This window comes from Cetorhinus maximus, chromosome 23, assembly GCF_964194155.1.
Source record: "Cetorhinus maximus chromosome 23, sCetMax3.hap1.1, whole genome shotgun sequence".
NCBI lineage: Eukaryota > Metazoa > Chordata > Chondrichthyes > Lamniformes > Cetorhinidae > Cetorhinus > Cetorhinus maximus.
Window position 1 is genome coordinate 4,937,764 of NC_135901.1, and position 21,632 is coordinate 4,959,395.

Consider the following 21,632-nt stretch of genomic DNA (forward strand, 5'->3'; position numbering starts at 1 on the left):
TATCAGCTTTTAGTGGAAATACCACAGAAGGACGATTCAAACTCCTCATTGACCCAACAAGAAGTTATAACTTTCTTGTTCAGACAACATTGTGGTGCTGATGCTGGAGTGTATTAATATTCAGTGAGGCACTGAGAGTCAAAACCTGATGGTTCCTGTAAAATATCTCCTGTACATTCCGAGCAGACAATCTCCACCTCAGCCTCTAATCTCCTAAGCAGGTTGACTCCTTCATGAGCTATAGTTCCACAGGCACCATCCATTCTGCAGGGAAAAGGTTATTCGGGCTCTTCTGAAACCAGCTGATGTCATGCTGCTATTGATATCTCTACATAATGCTGTGACTTTTTACTCGATCATGGGATGTGGGCTTCGCTGGCTAGGGCAGCATTTATTGCCCATCCCTAGTTACCTTCGAGAAGGTGGTGGTGAGCTTCCTTCTTGAACTGCTGCAGTCCCCGGGTGTAGGTACACCCACAGTGCTGTTAGGAAGGGAGTTCCAGGATTTTGACCCAGCGACAGTGAAAGAATGGCGATATATTACCAAGTCAGGATGGTGAGTGGCATGGAGGGGAACTTCCAGGTGGTGGTGTTCCCATGTGTCTGCTGCCCTTATCCTTCCAGACGGTAGCGGTCATTGGTTTGGAAGGTGCTGCCTAAGCAGGCTTGGTGAGTTCCTGCAGTGCATCCTGCAATAATGCTAACTTTAGCCCCTGTCTGTTAAGTAGGAATGTTTAAATCAAATTAAAAGCATCCCTGAGTATTGGAAGCAGGCTTTAGTCATTTCAGTTGCAGACAGTGATTCACTGTGGGTAGCTCTGATGATAATGAATAGCCCTTTTAATGGGACCCTCCGGCACTGCTACAAGCACAATAGGAGCTATTTCCCTTCACTCCACCCACCTCCCAGACTGAAACTGAAGGGACAACATTGTGTTTAATTCCTGTCCTGTTCCCTGTTCCGTTCACTGCTGCCTGCTCTGATGTCATGAATTAGACAATAAAGGAGCTTTCAGCAGATTGGATGAATAAGAGAACAAAGGACCTCATTGGATACCACCTGCTGATTCTGTCAAGAATGAACCAATAGGCAGAGACATCGGATTTAACTCAACATTAACCCGCTCTTCACGAAAACAATTTTGGGTTCAGCCCATTCTGTTCAAATCCGGCATCAACTTTCAGTAAACATGTCTTTATCTGGATGTCACGTTTCTGTTATATAATTGTCCCAGCAGTTAACAGGGTCCTGTGAACTCCTCCATCTGCAATTATAATGGAGACATTAACTGATTTATTTTCATTGGTTTTATCTTAAATTAGAATATGTCTGTCTTAAAATGATAGACTCAAGACTGTCACACAAACATGTTCAATATTCAGAGTTTAGTAACCAGTCATTTTCAAACTGGAAACTTAAACCTGCCATTTCACTTTAAGTCAGGAACAGATCACAGTTTTACACCAATCTCTGATTTGACAACACGTTTCCAGCATTCACCATTGTTCTTCCTGACTCTAAACCCAGTTGTAAAGGAGCCTTCTGTTCCGTGTCTAGGAGCTCTGAACCATGGAAGACAGTGGCTGGGACGCATTTCTTACACATCTCAAGATTCACCCACATGGGGACTTTGGTCTTTCGCATCTCTCTTCACTGACACCAAAGTGCTGTTTGTCCCTCTGAGTGTTACCCTGACGGACTGCGTCCAGGCTGAAGTTCTGTTCCAGCCACGTGATCCTCCCTGCAGATTGTCCTTTCTGAGCTCCAGCCAGGTGATATTAAACACTCAGGTGGGAAAGACAAAAATCTACAACAATATATTTAAAACAAAGCTGATTTATTTGACATTTATCCAGAATATTAAACTCCAGCACATGTCAGAAATGTGATGGAATACTCCCCACTTGCCTGGATGAGTGCAGCTCCCACAACACTCAGGAAGCTTTATACCATCCAGGACAAAGCAGCTGGCTTGATTGGCACACCTTCCACAAACACTCACTTCCTCCACCACCGACGCACAGTAGCAGTAGTGTGTAAAATCTACAAGATGTACTGCAAGAACACATGAAGCCTCCTTAGACAGCACTTTTCAAACCCTCGACCACTACCATCTAAAAGAACAAGGAGAGCCGACACATGGGAACACCACCATCTGGAAGTTCCCCTCAAAGCCACTCACCATCCTGACTTGGTAATATATCGCCATTCCTTCACTGTTGCTGGGTCAAAATCCTGGAATTCCCTTCCTAACAGCACTGTGAGTGTACCTACACCACCTGGACTGCAGCAGTTCAAGGCGGCAGCTGCTCACCATCCTTCTCAAGGGCAATTAGGGAAGGGCAAGAAATGCTGGCCCAGCCAGCAATGCCTGCATCTCATGAACAAATACTTTTAAAATGGCCAATTATAGGGGCATAAACATAAGAAATAAACCCCAAATGCCAGAACGTACATGGTTCAGTTCTGGATGTGATTAACAGCAGCAATAACAGTGGAATCCGACCTCCTCAATCATTTGTGAGAATCTGGAGAGGAGAAAAGAATGAGAAGGAGTTTGGACACTGAATCTGGAACAAAACGCAGAAAGGGAGAGGAGTGTGTGGGACAGAGATTTATAGATTTGAGGGAAATAAAGGGGAAAATATTCCATAGAAACTAGGATTATCTGTTCTGAATTTCCATCCTGTGCTTACAATGATAACTTCTGTAAACTCCTTTTACAGGGGTTTAGAATGGGAGGAGTTCCAGCCAAGAAAGTCATCACAAACACCATGTCGAGATCTGACAATCACTCAATTCATCAGGACCTGAGTATCATCGGCCTTTAAATGTGGAAGGAGAAATGTTTCTCTGCTCTGTCTGTGCGGAAAGATTTCAAACACCACTGTCACCTGAAAAGCATTGAGAAGCACACAACCGAGTGAGAGTGTTCCAGTGCCCTGACTGTGGAAAGAGCTTTCACCAGTTACAAAGCCTGAAAAAAGATCATATCATTCACAGTGAAGAGAAACCGTACACGTGTTCTGTGTGTAGATGATATTTTAACTTATCATCCAACAGAAAGAGACACAAGGACTTCCAAATCCTGGAGAAACTGTGGAAATGTGGGATCTGTGGGAAGGGATTCAATTACCCATCTGAATTGGATATTCATCAATACAGTAACATTGGAGAGAAGTGTTCACCTGTTCCGAGTGTGGGAAGGGATTCATTCAGTCAGCCCACCTTTTGACACACTGAATCCAGACCTCTCAAATGTTTTGAATGTGAGCAGTGATTTAAAAATCAAAAGAATCTGCTGAGATACCAGTGCATTCACACTGGGAGAGGCCGTTCACCTGCTGTGTGTGGGGAGAGGGATTCACTAATTCATTCAACTTGCTGAAACACCAGTGAGTCCACACTGGGGAGAGACCTTTTAAATGCTCTGTCTGCAGGAAATGCTTTAAAAGTTCTGAGGAATTGTCAGGTCATCAACGTGTTCACAGTGAGGAGAGACCGTTCATGTGCTCTCACTGTGGGACTCAGTTCAGGCGATCATCTCATCTCACTGAACACCAGCATATTCACACTGGGGAGAGGTTGTTCACCTGCTCTGAGAGTGGCAAGGGATTCGCTTCTTCATCCAACCTGCTGAGACACCAGCTTATTCACTCTGATATGGAACTTGTTAACGTCTGTCAGGAGAAAGTTAAATATAGCATTGATCTCACGAGACAAAAACAGAGTTACAGTGGAGAGAATACATTCATCTACTCCGAATTAGGAAGGAATTCACTTGGTCACAACACCTGCAGACACATGAACACACACTGGGGAGGCCTTTTACCTGCTGTTTGTGGGTAGGGATTCATTCAGACATCCCCCCTTCTGAAGCATATTCACAAGTGACTGCACAGGTTGGATTGTGCTGTTATCACTGCCATTAATCACACCAGGTCTGAACTTGAGGGTTAGCCCTGGGGTGTCTGAGAATTGTATCCCAGCCACTCTCTTCCAATGCTTCAGAGCTCCTAGACACGCAACAGAAGGCTCCTTTACAACTGGATTCAGAGTCAGGAAGAACAACGGTGAATGCTGGAAATGTCAAATCAGAAATTGGTGTAAAACTGTGATCTGTTCCTGACTGAAAGTGAAATGGCAGGTTTAAGTTTCCAATCTGAAAATGATTGTGATATTTATGGTGCGAGGATTTAAAATGTTTGTGTGACATTCCTGAGTTTACCAATGTAAGGCAATAACAAGAATTTGCCTTTCTGTGTGGAACCTTGAACCTCTCTTACCTTCCATTGACTTCAAAATAATGGAAACTGACTGTTGGAATCTGTCAGCATTTGAAAGATATTTACAAATGATTTGAGGGTTTCTTACAGTTGGGATCTTTCTCTGTTCTGTCCACGCAAGGTGTTAGATAACAGACTTTCTCCTGTGAATATCGAGCTGGAGTATTGGGCGGTGATGTGTTTCCTTGTTCATCTTGCTGATTCTAAATATTGAATCTTGTAGTTTCAGACACCAGATAATCAAGCTCACAATAATAGATTGTCTTTTCTTGTCTTTATTAACAGCACTGCAATCATACAGAGTAATTCCTTACATAGTTCCGGTTCTCAATGAAGTAATTATAAATGTCATCATTTATATACTTCATAGCCTGTAATATAGGAATGGTGTATTGGTCTGTAATTTGAATATAATTTTAATTCAATATTCCTTCTCTGAGTATCCCGTCCATCACTTCCCTGTTACCTGCTGCATTTGTTTGTCTATTGTTATTACCACATGATTGTCACGTTTCCATGTTTTTAACTTGAGTTCTGAGGAAATGTATGAATTTTATGATGTAAGTTACACAGCAATTCAGCCTTTGGGCTGCAAATGCATTTCTTGAATAAAATTCCATGATACTAAAAAAAATAGTTCTCCAATCTGCAGAACATTGATAATACAGTGGATTCAGAGCTCCCTTCTCCCCAACTGTGATCTAACAAGCTGCAGCTACACTGGAGATAACTATATTTAACTTGTTCACTACATTGTTGATCTGACCCTGCTCAAAGCATAACCATAAGGGTATCTATGCATTGTTCTGAGTGTAAGCACAAGGCTGTTCACTATCACACAGAGATACTGTTTCCTTGGTTCACATCTCTATACAAAGTCCAGCTCTTTACACATCCCCTTTCTACACAATTGCAGCAGACATGAGCAAGGATGTGAGGCTCATCAATATTCACCCACATTTCATAACAGCAAAGGTTCCACTGGGACAAAGGTCCAGTCATTTTCTATTACAGGCAAAATACAGAGCGCACAGAGTTTAACAGAGTCTCATCAGCCTGCAGGCTCCTGTTAAATACAGAGCGATACAGGAACACACTGACAGCCTAACAGAGTCTCGTCAGCCTGCAGGCTCCTGTAAAAATATATTTACTAAACGGATTTCAATTTAAACCAAGTTTACAGACTTGATACAAAAACAAAAATTGCTGGAAAACTTAGCAGGTCTGACAGCACCTGTGGAGGGAAAGACAGAGTTAATGTTTTGAGTCCATACGACTCTTCTTCAGAACAGACTTTATAGACTTGATGCTCTATTCACACATCAAAGGTGAGAGAGATGCTGTGGGACACACGTAAGTCCAGGAGCTGAAAGTGATTCACAGGCTGGGTTTTGTGTTCAGTGATCCTGGGTGTGTTACCGGTACCTTACCTGGATCTCAAGGCTAGGAGAGACACTCTGGAAGGTATGAGGAGCAGGGACTTGTCCCTAAGAGTAACTGAAGTTTTGAGAACTGAAATAATCTAGAGTTAGAAAGGAGAAAAGGCCCCAAAAATGAAGCAATTGGCAACAGGACATTCATTAATCTCCTTTTATATTGGAGAAATATGGAACACAACACTCTATGCATTTCCACGAAATCAGATTATCTCACATTCATCCAGAATATTAGTAAGCTCTATAATAGGGTTGGAGTTTAACATCAGCAATAACAAACAAACACAGCTCACCACCACCTTCTTGAGGGCAACTAGGGATGGACAATAGATGCTGGCCCGGCCAGCGAAGTCCACATTCTGTGAATGAATTTTTAAACAATGATTAACAGCAGAATCCCACCCCTGTAATCACATGTGAATTTGCTGTCACCTCGCCAGGTGTTGTGACTGAGGGAATCCCTTCCCACACACAGAGCAGGTGAACAGCCTCTACCCACCATGAGTGCGTTGGTGCATCTGCATCTCACTCATCCTTCTCACATTCACAATATTTAAAAGGTCATTTATTGGTGTGAACACGTTGATGTGAAGTGAGGGTGCTTAACCGAGTGAATCCCTTTCCACACATAGAGCAAATGAATGGCCTCTCTCCAGTGTGAACTCGCTGGTGCCTCAGCAAGGTGGATGACTGAATGAATCCATTCCCACACATGGAGCAGGTGAATGGCCTTTTTCCAATGTGAGTCTGCTGGTGCCTCATCAGGGTGGATGACTGAGTGAATCCTTTCCCAAACACGGAGCAGATGTACGGCCTTTCTCCAGTGTGTGTGTGTTGGTGTTGCATCAGGTGGTTTCTGCTTTTAAAGCTCTTCTCACAGTCAGAACATTTTAAAGGTCTCTTGTTGGAGTGAGCGCGCTGATGCGACAGCAGGTTTTGTGACTGAATGAAACCTTTTCCGCACACAGAGCAGGTGAACGGCCTCTCCCCAGTGTGACTGCGCCTATGAATTTCGAGATGGGATGGGTAATTGAATCCTTTCCCACAGTCCTCACATTTCCACAGTTTCTCCATGGTGTGGGTGCCCTTGTGTCTCTCCAGGTTGGATGATCATTTGAAGTCTCATCTGCATGCAGGTCATGTGTGTGGTTTCGCCCCACTGTGAATGGTGAGATGTTTTTTCAGCTGTGCAACTGGTTAAAGCTCTTTCCAAGTTCAATGCACTGGAACACTCTCACTGTGTGTGACTTGGTGGTTTTCCAGTCATTCTGATGGTTTAAATCTTTTCCAACAGACAACAAATATTTCACCTTCCAAACTCAAAGGCCAATGATACTCAAGTCCTGATGAACAGAGTGACTCTTAAATTTTGATTTGAAGCTTGGTTTGAGTTCCCTGTCTGTAAATCCTCCCTTTCTAATGCACCTTTACAAAAGTCATTGCTGTGAGCACGGGATACCCTGTAAAAGGAGATTGCCAAAGTCATCACTATCAGCCCAGGATAGAAATTCAAAACACACGATTCTAGTTTCTATGGCACATTTTTTTCTTCTCTTGTTCCCCCAAATCCGTAAATCCCGTCCCACACACTCTCCCTCCTCCCTGGGCTGAAATCCAAACCTATCTCACCATCTCCACCATTTCTTTCCTCCACTCCCAGTTTTCTCCCTCCCTCTCCTCTGCCTGGGTTCAGTTCTCCAGCTCCTGTCTGCAAACTGACAATAAAATCAATGAGTCTTATTGGGGGTTTGGGGCCTCCAGCGGGTGTTTCTGAATCCTCCCCGCCCACCTCCCAGGGTTTCCTTCCTTCCCACAGATCAGATCCTCATTGATTTGAGCCCAAAGTGTAACCTCTTATTTATTGTCCCCCCTCCCCCATCCTCTGATGTGAACCATCCTCCACTCGCTGAGCCAGGATGGCGGCCGTTAACCTGGGCCTGTTCCCGGGAGGGAGAAGCCCCGCAGCTGCAAACCAGGAGCTGACAATTATTCCTCAGGGTTTGCGGATCAACAAAGTGTTTCCAAATCCTCCCCGTCCAGCCGCCGGCTCCATCGCTCCCTCCCCCCCCCGGGCCTGTCACCGCGGGGTAAACACGGGGCCTGGGGCCTACCCCAGAAGTTGCTCCAGTTCCCACTCCAGCCGCGGTTTCCATTCCTACCCTGTGCTCACAATCTCCTCCCGCCTCCCGAACCGTCCGCTCCTCCTCACTGTCACCATGACTGACACTGAGCATGCTCAGAGCGCACACCCACACTGCACCTGCGCACTGGACTCCTACAATCATTGATAGGGGACTTTGCACAGTGAGGGGCATTCTGGGTAAATAATCCGCCATTGAATTGGCAACTCATGTTTCAATGTGTCGGCTTCCCAATCGAGTTCGGGACCCGGGCGCGACACACAAAATATATACTTAAAGTGTGTAGATACCCAAATGTCTGGACCTTCCTCCCTGATGCAATCTGTGCAATTCTCCCCCACCTCCAAATGAAATTTCATATTGGAAAAATGTCGAAGGTTGAAATTCACAAAGATCAGTGCTGGTACAAACTCGTGGAAACAACCTGCTGAGTTTCCATCACTTTTTAAAAAAATTTCCGATCTCCAGTATCCACAGTGTTTTGCTTTTGTTTCACTGCTGGTACCTCTGTAAAGAAATATAAGCTGAAAAGCTCAGATGGGGTAGATGGAATGGAATGTGTCTTTTTTGAAATATAAACACCAGCAGATTAGTTGAACAGAATGCACTGTTTCTGGACTCCATATTCTCCGTAATTCAATGTGATCTCCTATTTGCTCCTGATCACCATGTTGCACATCCACCACTTGTACTGCACATGCTCAGAGAACAACCTGAGTAATCGCACTGGGCTCCTGTAGTCATTGATGGGGCACATTCTGGCACATGGAAAACTATGGATTGTAACAGTGTCAGTTAAAGTCCAATTAGTGAAAAAAATTTTATCACCACATCGAGACTGGACCTGTTTCTGTAATGTTATTCCAAGGGATAGCCATTAATTAATGCTCGAGTCCATACAGGAGGTGATTTAATACTTGGGGCCACAAAAGCCCCCATCCCTACCATAAACTCTGTTCCTCATCACCGACTCCAGCCCCCTCCCTTACCACAGTCTGAGGTTGAAGCAGACTAATAGCAACCTTAGTTTCCTATTTGAGCCTGAGCTGAGGGCTAAGCTACTGACAACGTGTCTTCTCCATCACTAAGATCACCTCCTTCCACCTCTGTAATATCGGTTGTCCCCATCCTGCTGAAGCCCATTTCCTGCTGAAATCCTCGTCCATGCCTTTGTTGCCTCCAGATTCGACTATCCAATGCTCTCGTGGCTGGTGTCCCATCTTCCACCCTCCATAAAGGAATGCTCATTCAAAACTCTTCTGTGGACAGCAGTTTAGTGGGAATAGGGTCAATAGAACAGAAGGTGGGTCTCATGGACAAGATGAGTTCTTGAGAGGATAAGGGGGGATCGGAGAGAAACTAAAGAAAGATGAGTTCAGAGCTAGAGCCGGGCAGATCTTTAGAGGAAGTTGGGCCCGATGGTCAAGTGGAAAGGAGGGAAGCAGCAGAGGCAGCTGGTCAGATTGTCTCAACCTTAGAGACAAGGAAATCTGTGAGCTCCTCACACTTTCTGTTTGAAGTGAGTGTGGAGGAGACAGTGGAGAGGGAAAGCCTTTCAAAAGGAACTAATTTGTGTTAGAGATATTAAAGTGACTCGTCACACTGTGTGTTTAACATAAAGCTGATTTATTTTACTTTTACCTAGAATATTAACACCTATTACTGGACTAGGTTTTATTAACATTTGCAGAAACAGATCCCAATGCTATTTTCATTTTGAGACAAGTGAGGGGGAAATATTGGGGAGGTCAATGCAACACGAAGATTGTATTCATTGATCTGGAGAAGGCTTATGACCAGGTGCCCAGGGAGGAAGTCTGGAGATGTGTTAGAATTCATGAAGTCCCTGAGAAGTATGTATGACTATTACAGGACATGACCAAGGAGTTCCAGACAAGAGTAAGAAGCTGTGTGGGAGAGAGTGAGTTTTTCAAAATCAAAGTTGGATTGCACCAAGGATCGACACGGAATCCCTTCCTCTTCCTGATTCGCATGTTGTAACTGTGAGAGGGAGTGAAATTTACAGATGACACTGAGCTATGATGAGAACATGACTGAGTATCTGGGGAACTGGAGAAAAGCGCAGGTATGAAGATTAGTTTTTTTTTATTCTTTCATGAAATGCGGAGTCACTGATAAGACCAGCATTTGTTGCCCATCCCTAACTGCCCTTGAACTGACTGACTTGTTAGGCCATTGCTGGGGGCAGTTAAGAGTCGACTACATTGCTGTGGGTCTGGAGTTACGTGTAGGCCAGACTGGATGAGGACGGCCGATTTCGTTCCCTAAAAGGAAGAAAATCCTTCCTTCACTAGTGAACCAAAGACCCAATTCATGGACTGTCGGTTTGAGCCTAGGGAAGAGAATCAGAGTGAAGGTGAAGAGCTTAGGGGTGAATACTTGGAGAATGTGAGTAGCTTCAAGTACCTGGGGCCAGCGATGGCAGAAGATGGAAGTATGGAAATTAAGAAACAGATTAGCTTTGGTTGGAGTAATTGGAAGAAGTGCAGTGCAATGTGATGTGATCGAAAAGTGTCACTGAAATTGAAAAGGAAGAATCTACAGGACAGTTGTGAGACCGGCCTTGTTATACATAGCAGAAACTTGGGTAATATCAAGAAGAGAGGAACAATGACTGGATACAATGAGATACAGGTGCTGAGATGGATGTGTGGAGTGACAAGAAAGGACAAGATCAGGAACCAGTATATCAGGGGGTCAGTGAAGATTGTGGAAACATCGAAGAAAGTAGCTGAGAAGAGATTGAAATGGTCTGGTCATCCATTGTGGAGAGAAAGAGGAAATGTGGTGAGGTGAGTGATGGACATGGGACTGTCAGGAAGAAGGAGAAGAGGAAGGTCTAAGGGCCAGATGGAAAGATGTGGTGGCCAGAGACAGAAATGCAGTGGGATTGGAAAAGGAATGTGTGAGTGACAGGGGATGGAGAAGGTGATCAAGCAGCATTGTGGTGACCCCAAGTAAAATGGGAGGAAGATGAAGTAGTAAAAAACAGATCCTAATGAACATGGTTCAGTCCTGGGTGTGGTTAACAGCAAAATCAAATCACGGGAGTTACTCATGAACTTGCTGGTGTTTAAGCAGGTTGGATGACCGAGTGAATCTCTTCCCACAGTCCAAGCAGGTGAACAGTCTCTCCCCAGTGTGAATTAGCTGGTGTACAGTGAGGTTAGATGATGTCTTGAACCCAGACCCACAGTGAGAGCACCTGAACGGTCTTTCATCGGTGTGAACACGTTGATGGGATATCAGTGCCCCAGAACTTTTAAAGCACTTCCCACAGTCTTGGCATTGAAAAGGTCTCTCATCAGTGTGAACTCGTTGGTGTATCATCAAGTCGGGTGACCGAGTGAAGCCATCTCCACACTCTGAGCAGGTGAATGGTCTCTCCCCAGTGTGAGTGAGTTTATGTAAATGCAGGTTGCCGGACTGAGTGAATCCCTTCCCACATATGGAGCAGGTGAACGGTCTTTCTTCAGTGTGAACTCGCTGGTGTCTCAGCAGGTGGGATGACTGAGTGAATCTCTTCCCACAGTCAAAGCAGATGAATGGTCTCTCCCCAGTGTGAACTCGCTGGTGATTCAGCAAGATAGATGAATGGGTAAATCCCTTCCCACAATCCCAACATTTCCATGGCTTCTCCCCGTTGTGATTGCATTTGTGTTTCGAGAGGCCAGATGTTCGGCTGATGCCTCGTCCACACACAGAACACGTATACGGTTTCTCCTCATTGTGAACGGTGCTTTTTCCTTCCATGTTCAAAATCTAATGATATTCAGGTTACGGTAAATTGGGTGACTCTGTCAGATTCTGATGTGATGTTTGGTTTCACTTTCACGGCTGCAAATCCTCTCCTCCTAAAAACCTGTCAAATTGATTTAAACCAGAAAAAAAGCAGTGAGAGAGAACCCACAAAAACACAAAGGCACCAGAAAAGTGACCATGACCAAGAGGGAGAGAGAGAAAGAGTGAGAGAAAGAGAACGAACTGCCTTCTTAAACTGCTACTGTCCATGTGATGTAGGTACACCCACAGTGCTGTTAGGGAGGGAGTGCCAGGATTTTGACCCGGCGACAGTAAAGGAACAGTGATACATTTTCAAGTCAGAATGCTGAGTGGCTTGAAGGGGAACTTCCAGGTGGTGGTATTTCCATGCATTTGCTGTACTTGTCTTTTTAGATGGTAGCGGTCGTGGGTTTGGAAGATGCTAAGCGTCTTGGTGAGTTCCTGCAGTGAATCTTGTAGATAGAATACACTGCTGTCACTGTGCATCAGTATTGGAAGGAGTGAGTGTTTGTAGATGGGGTGTCATCAAGCGGGCTGCTTTGTCCTGGATGGCATCAAGCTTCTTGAGTGTTGTTGGAGCTGCACTCATCCAGGAAAATAGGGAGTATTCCATCACAATCTTGACTTGTGCCTTGTAGATGGTGGGCAAGCTTTGGGGATTCAGGAAGTGAGTTACTCCTCACATGATTCCTAACCTCTGACCTGCTCTTGTAGCCACAGTATTTATATGGCTAATCCAATTCAGTTTCTGGTCAATAGTAACCCCCAGGATTTAAATGGTGGGGGTTTCCGCAATGGTAATGCCATTGAATGTCAAGGGCTAATGGAGAGATTCTATCTTGTTGAAGAGGGTCATTGCCTGGCACTTGCATGGCGCGAGTGTTTCTTGCCACTTTTCAGCCCAAGCCTGGATATTGTCCAGGTCAGCAGCATTTGGACATGGACTGCTTCAGTATCTGAGGAGTCACAAATGGTGCTGAACATTGTGCAATCATCAGCGAACATCCCCACTTCTCACCTTATGTTGGAAGGAAGGTCATTGGTGAAGCAGCTGAAGATGGTTGGGCCAAGGACACTACCCTGAGGAACTCCTGGAGTGATGCCCTGGAGTTGAGATAACTGACCTCCACCAACCACAACCATCTTCCCTTGTGCTAGGTATGACTGCAACCAGCAGAGAGTTTTCCCCCTGATTCACATTGACTTCAATTTTGCTAGAGCTCCTTGATGCTTCAGTAAATCAGTTGCTGCCTTGATATCAAGGGCAGTCACTCTCACCGCACCTCTGGAGTTGCTGGAGCTATGTTAAAGGTGCTTTATAAATACAACAAATTGTTGTTGACTTGGACCTATATCACCATTCCTTCATCACTGCTGTATGAAAATCCTGTAACTCCTTATCTAACTGCATTGTAGGAGCAACTTCACCACACGGACTGCAGCGGTTCAGGAAAGTCAAACATCATCTTCTCCACAGCTAACTGGGAATAGGTAATAAAAACTGCTGGTCTTGTTAGTGATGCCCAAATCCCAAGAATAAATTTTAAAAACATGCATATGTCAAATAGATCAAAAGCATCAAAAGAAATCCTTGTTCCTAAAACAGTTACATTGCCTGGACAGTGTCTGTTTATTAACCTGTTCTCACCTAGTATCTACCTCCCTCGACAATTTCACATCGGATATTGCTGGGCCCAACTGGGTTCCAAAGTCCTCAGGGTTAAACCAAGCAGCTTCTCCTCCATCTCCACTCCAGCTCAAACTGATACAATAAAGGCTTTCAAAGGGAATTGAATAAGCACCTAGAGAGGGAAAATTGCTGGGCTATGAGGAAAGGGGAGGAGGGTGGGAATAGCTGATTTGTTCTTGAGAGCGCCAGCATGGGAATGATGAGCTAAATGGCCTCTGTCTGTATTATAATCATTCTATGACTGCATAAAAAAGACCTATACTGGGGGCCACGGACCAACCTCTACAACCAACACCCACCCTGATGCAAATAAGTTTTTAATTGGTCCATCTCTGTTTCTCGATTCAGTTCAGAGAGAAACACCTGCAACAAAAAAAAGCAAAATACTGCAGTTGCTGGAAATCTGATATAAAAAGAGCAAGCGCTGGAAATACTCAGCAGGTCAGATAGTAACTGTGGAGAGAGAAAGAGAGTTAACATTTCAGGATATGCAGAATCAATTCCAGAGAATAAAAATGGAGCATAATTTGATGGTCAACATGAGCTCATGAGCAAAAGAAAAACGATCTTTAGTGCAGGAAAAACAATTCCTGACCATTGGAAGATAAAGCTGGTAAATCAGTATTGGATAGCCAGGGGATGAGTAACGGTGGAAACCTCATTTAGACACATTTGGAAGAAATAACAGTAATATACCAAACATGGTTAAAATACATCCAATATTAGAGGCAGAGGAAGTTAGACAATGGCAGAGAGGTGGTCAGGGAAGGCAGAGTGAAACAGAGTAATGGATAGACATGGATTCAGAACCACAGTAAAGGAGCCACACCAGCCCCAGAGCCATGGAACCAGAGCACAGCACTAAAAATTCTAAATGGTAGATGAATGTTCAATAATACTCACCTCTGAAACAATTTCACTGTTTTCAAAATTTTAATCTGCTGGAGCCTGCAGTTGAAAAGATAGCAGAAGCACTGGAGTTAGAGAAAAATCTCATAATTTTCAAATCTTCTAACTCCCTGTAACAGAGATTACAAAAGCAATAAATGTCAGTTCAGGATATAGGTTTAGAAGAGACAAATATTTCTCTTGGTTTCAGTTTGCTGTGTGTAAATCCTCTCATTCTAACCCCCTGTTAAAGAGATTTCCAAAATCCATCACCGTCTGTCCAGGATAGAAATTCACAACATTCTCTCCACCTGCTGCCTGTCCCAGGATTACTTAAGCACTAGTTAAACCACACCTAGAATATTGTGAACTATTTTGGTCCCCTTATCTCAGGAAAGATATAGTGGCATTGGAGGCAGTCCAGAGAATGTTCACGAGGTTGATCCCAGGTATGGAGGGATTTTCTTATATGGAGAGGTTGAGTAAGTTGGGCCTGTAATCATTGGATTTTGGAAGAATGAGAAGTGACCTTATTGAAACATATAAGATTCTTAGGGGGTTTGACATGCTGAGATGCTCTCCCCTTGTAGGAGAGTCCAGGACCAGATGGCATAATCTCAGAGTAAGGGGTCGCCCATTTAAAACAGAGATGAGGAGAAATTTCTTCTCTAAGAGGGTAGTCAATCTGTGGAACTCTTTATCACAGAGGGCTGTAGATTCTGGGTCGCTAAGTATATTGAAGGCTTAGATTTTTAATCAGTAAGGGAATCAAGGGTTATGGGGAAAAGGCAGGAAAGTGGAATTGAGGATTGTCAGATCAGCCACGATCTCATTGAATGGCCTACTTCTGCTCCTACGTTTTATGGGACATATGTGCATTGGAAGCAGTTCAGAGAAGGTTCACTCGGCTGATTCCTGGGATTAGGGAGTTTATTTTCGATGCAAACGTTAAGCAGTTTGAATTTATACTCATTGGGGATTAGAAGAATGAGAGGTGATTTATTTAAACCTGTAATATTCAGGGGTCTTGACAGGATAGATCAGGGAGGATGTTTCCACTCAAAGAGGATTCTAGAATTAATGGGCCAGTTTAAAAATAAGGGGTCTCTCCTCTCAGGCTGAGATGAGGAGGAACTTCTTCTCTGAGAGGGTTGCTAATCTTTGGAATTTTCTTCCCCAGAGAGCAATGAAGGCTGGCTCATTGTATATATTCAAAGTTGAGTTAGATAGATTTTTAATCTACAAGGGAGTTATCGGGGGCAGGCAGCAAAGTGGAGTTAAGGTCACAATCAGATTAGCCATGTTCTTATTGAATAGCAGAGCAGGCTCGGTGGCCCACTCCTATTTCTGATGTTCTTAGGGTGGCCGCGCAAACGCCCTGCAGCACCTTGACCCTCTAAAGATGGTGGCAATTAACTCGGGCCTGTCACCAGCTCTTGTGCGCAGAGAGAATGAAATCGATGAGTCAATTATTTTTTTTCTCCTGGTCACGGGGACCCTAAAGCCCCGCCCCGCCCCGCCCCGCCCCTCTGTTGCATCACCAACACAGCCGCGCATGCGCTCCGTTCCTCGGTGGCCATTAAACTGGGCCTCTTCCCGGGAAAAAGCCCCAGAGCTGTAAACGCAGGACCCGCAGAGTTTTATTCAGGCCTTGCGGCCTACACCAGATCTTTATGAAGCCTCCTCTTCCTCCCCATCCCGACTCCCGGCTCCATCCCTCCCTCCACCTCATCGACTCTCACCCGCTGCAAAAAGCGTCTCCCGTAATTACAAGGCTCTGACCAAAGTGACACTGCGCATGCTCTGGACACAGTCCAATATTGCTCCTGCGCACTGGGCTCCTGTAGAGGGAATAGGGCACTTTCACATTCGCAGGGGATGTTGGGTAACAACAGCGCCATTGATACTCCAGACAGAAAAGAAAATCATTCTGTTACCAATTGAGATAAATTGATTTAAAAATCACATAAATTCTTGTCAATGCTGTGTTTCATTTCTCAAAGTGATTCAAACCGCTGCTCTCCTGTGTTTTAAAAACTTTTCTGACTCTATCTCCTCCTCTGAAGGTGTTGATTCGGGCTGGCTGCAATCCCACAGTAGCTGCTTCCTCTCTCTTGATCTCGCTATCCCCGATACTGAATATTCACAGTTTTATAGAATGATACAACACAGATGGAAACCATTAGGCCCATCATGCCTGTGCTGACTCTTTGGAAGATCTAAACAATTAATTCCTCAGACCTGTTGGCACTGTCAGAACAATGTATATCTGCTGTAGAGATGGAAGCGGTGAATGGAAAAGTTGGCTACGTATCAGACACACTCACCACTGTGGAATGATCAATTGTCCAGTTTATTACGCAGAATTGAGTGTTCACTGGTTGGTTAAGCACACAGAGTATTTGGTGGTGTTAAATTCAAAAATTCTACACACCCCCATATACTGCAGTGACATTATTAGTTAAAGGCCAAGGCAAGGGAATATCCTTGGTGTGATAGAGTAAATGAATTGAGATACAAAGCAATGACATTAACATCATAAAACTGAAAAAATTACCAATTGGCTGGAATGTTGCAGTATGAAGGAACCCCACATACTTGTCAGGTGAAAGAGGCCATATACAATGGACCTATTAAAGCCACACCACTGTTAGGCTCCACTGGGGTTTATGTGGATGAGTCTTGGTTTTATGAACAGGGACCATATTAGACCGGTACTACATCTTTGATTCCCCATGACAGCCGTAGTATCCTTAGTAAATGCCCACCACAATACTTAGTCCAGAAATCTGAGGTTATTGTGATCAAAGCCCTTAAAACCGTCACTGATTGAATCAGCAACTATTCTGAAACCTCCTTGGGTTGTAACTCCTTCAGGGAAAACCCATTTCTCTGGCAAAAAAAAACATAACAGCAAGGAAACCACTCACCCACCACTCCAAACTCCGAATGATTTGGGATATTGCTGGTAAGTGTCCGGGGCAATTTGCTATTTGTAAGGCGAAGGTACACCAACAGCAGGAGTTAGTGAAGAGGGTAAAAACCAGGCAGACTGACTCACTAGGAAAGCTGTTGGGATGTGCTAGGGATCCACCCAAAACTCCATCATTGGCACCGATATGACAGACTCCAGTTAAACCTGATTTTAAAATTTGTCAGGATCCTGACCCTGATGTGACTATAGTCAAAGATGCCGTACACCATAGGAGACTTTACCTCATCCCTCAAAGCAAGTAAGGACTCGCTCATCCGACATGACGAGGTTTTTCTATTACAAGGATGACTCTAATTTGACTTGAGTCACACCTCAATGGCTCAGAAAAGGATTCATTTTGTTTGTGGGTCAAATTGGGGACATGTTTCTCTTTTTCAAGTCATCGATATGTTATACAATTACTATTGGTGGCAGAGGATGCACCAGGTGCACCAGGATGTCCATCATAACCGGAACATGTGTCTCCTCTGTGTCCAAATCAATCCAGATCTTCAAAATTTAAGGTTCCAATGGACACATTCCACCTGAATGATGTTCCTAGGAAGCTTTGCAGATTGATTATACAGGTTCATTATGCACATAAAAGGAAGGGATTAGGATATCATGGTAATTATAGATACGTTTACTCGGTGGATTCAAGATTTCTTGGTATGTAATAATGATGAGTCACTACAGCCAATATCCCATGGGAATAGATCTTTACCAGATGGGGCTTTCTGAAAAGGATAGAGTGATATTGATTCTCATTTCACAGCAGAAGTAATGCAACAGCTCTGTCATCTTATGGGTATGTAACTACATTTCCACATCCTCTACCGCCCAAAGTCCGGTGGGATGCTCGAGAGCTTTAATCACTCTGGATAAACAACACTGAAAAAAGCTGTCATGGAGGGAGCCTATTCAACACCTGCAGGGAGAACAACCTCATCTGTTACATTATCTCCTAAATGGGAGATGAAGTAATGTTTAAAAAAAATTGTGAAAAGAGGTAGGGCTAGGAGGCTATTTGGGAAGATCCATATGATGTTCTGGATAATTGGGAGAATAAAATCTTATATTATTTAATTGGAAATGAGGAAGGGAAGCACAATATCCAAGTTACTATGGAGATCAGTGTAAACAGTACAAAATGAAAAGGTCAGATAACCACATGGGGAATAAACGCTTGTGTTTGATTTTACCCAACAGGGACTTGATGTGGATGGTCATCGTGCTGCTGGACTGTGTCCAGGTTGAAGCCCTATGCATTTCCCCCAGATTATCCTTTCTGAGCTCCAGCCAGATGATGCTAAACACTCAATTGAGAAAGACAAAAATCTACAACAATGTGTTTAAACCAAAGTTGATTTATTCCACATTCAAACAGAATATTAAACTCAAGCCCAGTGATGGGATTATTACCATCCGAGACAAACCCTGATTCTCACAAGGAACGTGGTTCAATCCTGCCTGAGATTAAAAGCAGATTCCAGCCTCCACAGTCAGTTGTGAACTCGCTGGTGAGTCAGCAGAGTGGATAACTGAGTAAATCGTATCCCACACATGAAGAAGATGAACAGACTTTCTTCGGTGTGAGAGTGTTGGTATGTCAGCAGATCATTTTTACTTTTGGTATTGAAATGTTGTCTTATCAGTGTGAATGCGCTGGTGTCTTCACAGATGAGGTGGAGTAATAAATCCCTTTTCGCACACAGAGCAGGTGAACGGCCTCTCTCTGGTGTGAACTTGCTGGTGTATCAGCAGATGGGGCGACTCAGAGAATCCCTTCCCAAACTCGGAGCAAGTGAAGGGCTTTTTTCAAGTGTGAACCAGCTGGTGTATCAATAGGTCGGATTAACAAGGAAATCCCTTCCCACAGTCGGAGCAGGTGAGTGGCCTCTCCCCGGTATGAACTCGTTGGTGTGTTAGCGGGTTGGACAATTGCCTGAACCCCTACCTGCACTGAGAGCAGTTGAGCGACCTGGAACAGGAGTGAATGTGTTGGTGCTTTTTCAGCCCACATGGATGTATAAAGATCTTCTCGCAGCCGGAACATTTGGACTCTCTCATCACTGCGAAGCTGCAGGTATCTCAACAGGGCAGAGAAATTAAAGAACCCCTTCCCACACTTGGAGCAGGTCAATGGCCTCTACCCAGTGTGTCTGAGTCGATGAGTCTCCAGCTGAAATGAGTAATTAAATACCTCCCCCCAGTCCCCACATTTATCTGGTTTCTTCTCAGTGTGACTGTGCATGTGTCTCGACAGGCCAGATGAATGGCTGAAGCCTCGTCCACACACAAAGCATGTGTACGGTTCATCCCCGTTGTGAACAGTGTTTTTTCCTTCCACATTCAAAGGCTGATACTGTCCGATTTTGACTTGATATTTGTTTTGAGCTTTTTGTTTTGTTTTGAACCTTCCCTTCTAACACCCTGTAAAATGAATTTAAAACAGGGCAAAGGGAGTGAGGGAGAACGCACAAAAGCACAGATAGGTGATGAAACTGAACTGAATGAATTTTAGTCATTTGTGGAGCCAACACGAGGAAAAAGTGACCATGAAAACTGTTGGATTGTAAAACCTAACTGAGTCATTGATGTCAATCAGGGTAGGGAAGCTGCCACCCAATATTGACCTACAATAAGACTGTGGCCTCAACAGAAGCAGATAGACAGGTAGAAGGTTTCGGGCTGTGGCGTGGGAATGATACTGAAGGAGAGGGGTCTTATGCATTGACATGTCGACAAGAACTTAGACATGACCTCCTAAAACTGTGTCTTCCACCCACTTTAAAGACAATAACAGCAGGTGCATGTGGAAAACTTCATGTTCATTTCAAGTCACACACACCATCCTGACTTGGACTCTGTTTCTTCATCATTGCTGGGCGAAAATCCTGCAATCCCTTACCTAACAGCATTGTCAAAGTGCCTTCAGCACAAGGACTGCTGTGGACAAAGAAGGCCCAGAATCAATTTCGTGTGGAGCAGGTTGGATTTCACGGGATGTGGCCATTGCTGGCGAGGCCAGCATTTATTGCCCATCACTAATTGCCTTTGAGAAGGTGGTGGTGAGCCACCTTCTTGAGCTACTGCAGTCTATGTAGTGTAGGCACACCACACTGCTGCTGGAAAGGAGTTCCAGGATTTTGATCAGCTGATAGTGAAGGAACGGTGATATAGTTCCACGTCAAGATGGTGAGTGGCTTAGAGGGAAAATTGCAGGTGGTGGTGTTCCATGAGTCTGCTGGCCTTGTCCTTCTAGGTGATAAAAGTCGTGTGTTTGAAGGTGCTGTCGAACAAAACTTAGCGAGTTGCTGCAGTGCATCTCATAGATGATACACATTGTTGCCACTCTGCAATGGTGGTGGAGGGAGTGGATATTTAAGCTGGTCGGTGGAGTGTCAATCACGCAGGCTGCTTTGTCCTGGATGTTGCCAAGCTTCTCGAGTGTAACTGGAGCTGCACTCATCCGCTATATTTGCTGGCCTTGCTGGCAAAAGCCTACACACCAAGAATTAATTTGAAAAACTAAATGGAAATGAATTAAAAGCCTTTACTGAAATTATTGCTCTGAAGAGAATACTTGTTTATTTTGTAGGGGCTGTGTCTGTTTAGCAACCGAACATCCCAGAGGAATCTATCTCCCCTGGCAGTGCACACATTGGGAATTTTGAGGCTTAACTGGGCAGAAAACTACACAGAAGATTCTCCCCCATCCACATTCCTTTTCAAACTGATACAACAATAAAGATCCACTCAGGAGGCCAGGGACAGGCAAAGGCATCCAACTCCAATCCTGAGGCAAATACTGGAAATATTATGTTATTTATGTGCAGAGAGAACCGAAAAAGAATTCCATTCTGTTGAGTTTTTGCCAGGATGCAGGAAAACACTTACCTGCAGCTGTTCATTAATGGTGGCCAGCCCTCCCACAAATCCCCGCGCCCCAGAAACCGCTCTATCCAACTCGCTCCTTTCTCCAGGCGCTTAGAGTGCGCATGCTCCCCAGGGCCAGCCGCGGGGCATTCTGGGCGGCTCCTTTGTTGTGAGTCGGACTCGGTGGAAATTGGAGAAGAAACCGGAAAGCGGCGGCGAGGATGGGGGAGGCGCTGCAGCATCGCTTTGATGGGCAGCCCAGCCCGGGGAGATCACCGCACGGCCGCCGGGCCCGGCCGCTCTCATTCGGCCTCTGAGAGCCGCACTCGCTGTTCCTGAGGCTGCGCTCGCCCCCCGCTCAGTTTCTCCATTGAATCCTGTTTCTCTCCTTGTTTCTCCCAACTCAGATTCACCGCCTCATTTTCTTTTCTTCCTCTGAGCCCCTGAACTCCATCTGACAGGGTCATGTTGGAGAGCGGGCATTGACTGTCCTGGGAAACAACAGCAAGAGGAGCTCAGAGGCCGGAGGAACA

At 44.7% G+C, this 21,632-nt stretch overlaps 3 protein-coding genes across 4 annotated transcripts in view; all 3 read right to left on the minus strand.

The window, feature by feature from the left end:
* LOC144697732 (uncharacterized) overlaps positions 1-16,022 on the minus strand; it is a 30,010-nt gene extending 13,988 nt beyond the window's left edge. Inside the window, exons 1-4 of the mRNA XM_078569740.1 lie at positions 15,989-16,022; positions 14,262-14,377; positions 10,941-11,747; positions 176-264 (exon numbers count right to left, since the gene is read on the minus strand). Coding sequence (XP_078425866.1) covers positions 176-264; positions 10,941-11,638 — 787 coding nt within the window. The 5' untranslated portion in view covers positions 11,639-11,747; positions 14,262-14,377; positions 15,989-16,022. The remainder of the gene's footprint in view (positions 1-175; positions 265-10,940; positions 11,748-14,261; positions 14,378-15,988) is intronic.
* Positions 1-21,632, minus strand: part of LOC144698165 (uncharacterized) — a 224,551-nt gene that overhangs the window by 124,456 nt on the left and 78,463 nt on the right. The gene's annotated exons all lie outside the window — the stretch shown is intronic.
* On the minus strand, positions 4,550-7,933 carry LOC144698222 (uncharacterized). Of its 2 annotated transcripts, none has more exons than XM_078570204.1 (2): positions 7,883-7,933; positions 4,550-7,183 (listed from the first exon to the last, which is right to left on the minus strand). In XM_078570204.1, exon 2 carries the CDS (start codon positions 6,795-6,797, stop codon positions 6,285-6,287), a length of 513 nt encoding a protein of 170 aa, XP_078426330.1. In that variant the 5' UTR covers positions 6,798-7,183; positions 7,883-7,933; the 3' UTR covers positions 4,550-6,284. The 2 variants fall into 2 exon arrangements, with proteins under 2 accessions (XP_078426330.1, XP_078426328.1); XM_078570202.1 differs by having other exon boundaries at positions 7,835-7,933.

Coding starts and splice junctions, on each gene's coding strand:
- LOC144698222 (XM_078570204.1), bottom strand. CDS start 6,797: ATGGAGAAACTGTGGAAATGTGAGGACTGTGGGAAAGGATTCAATTAC.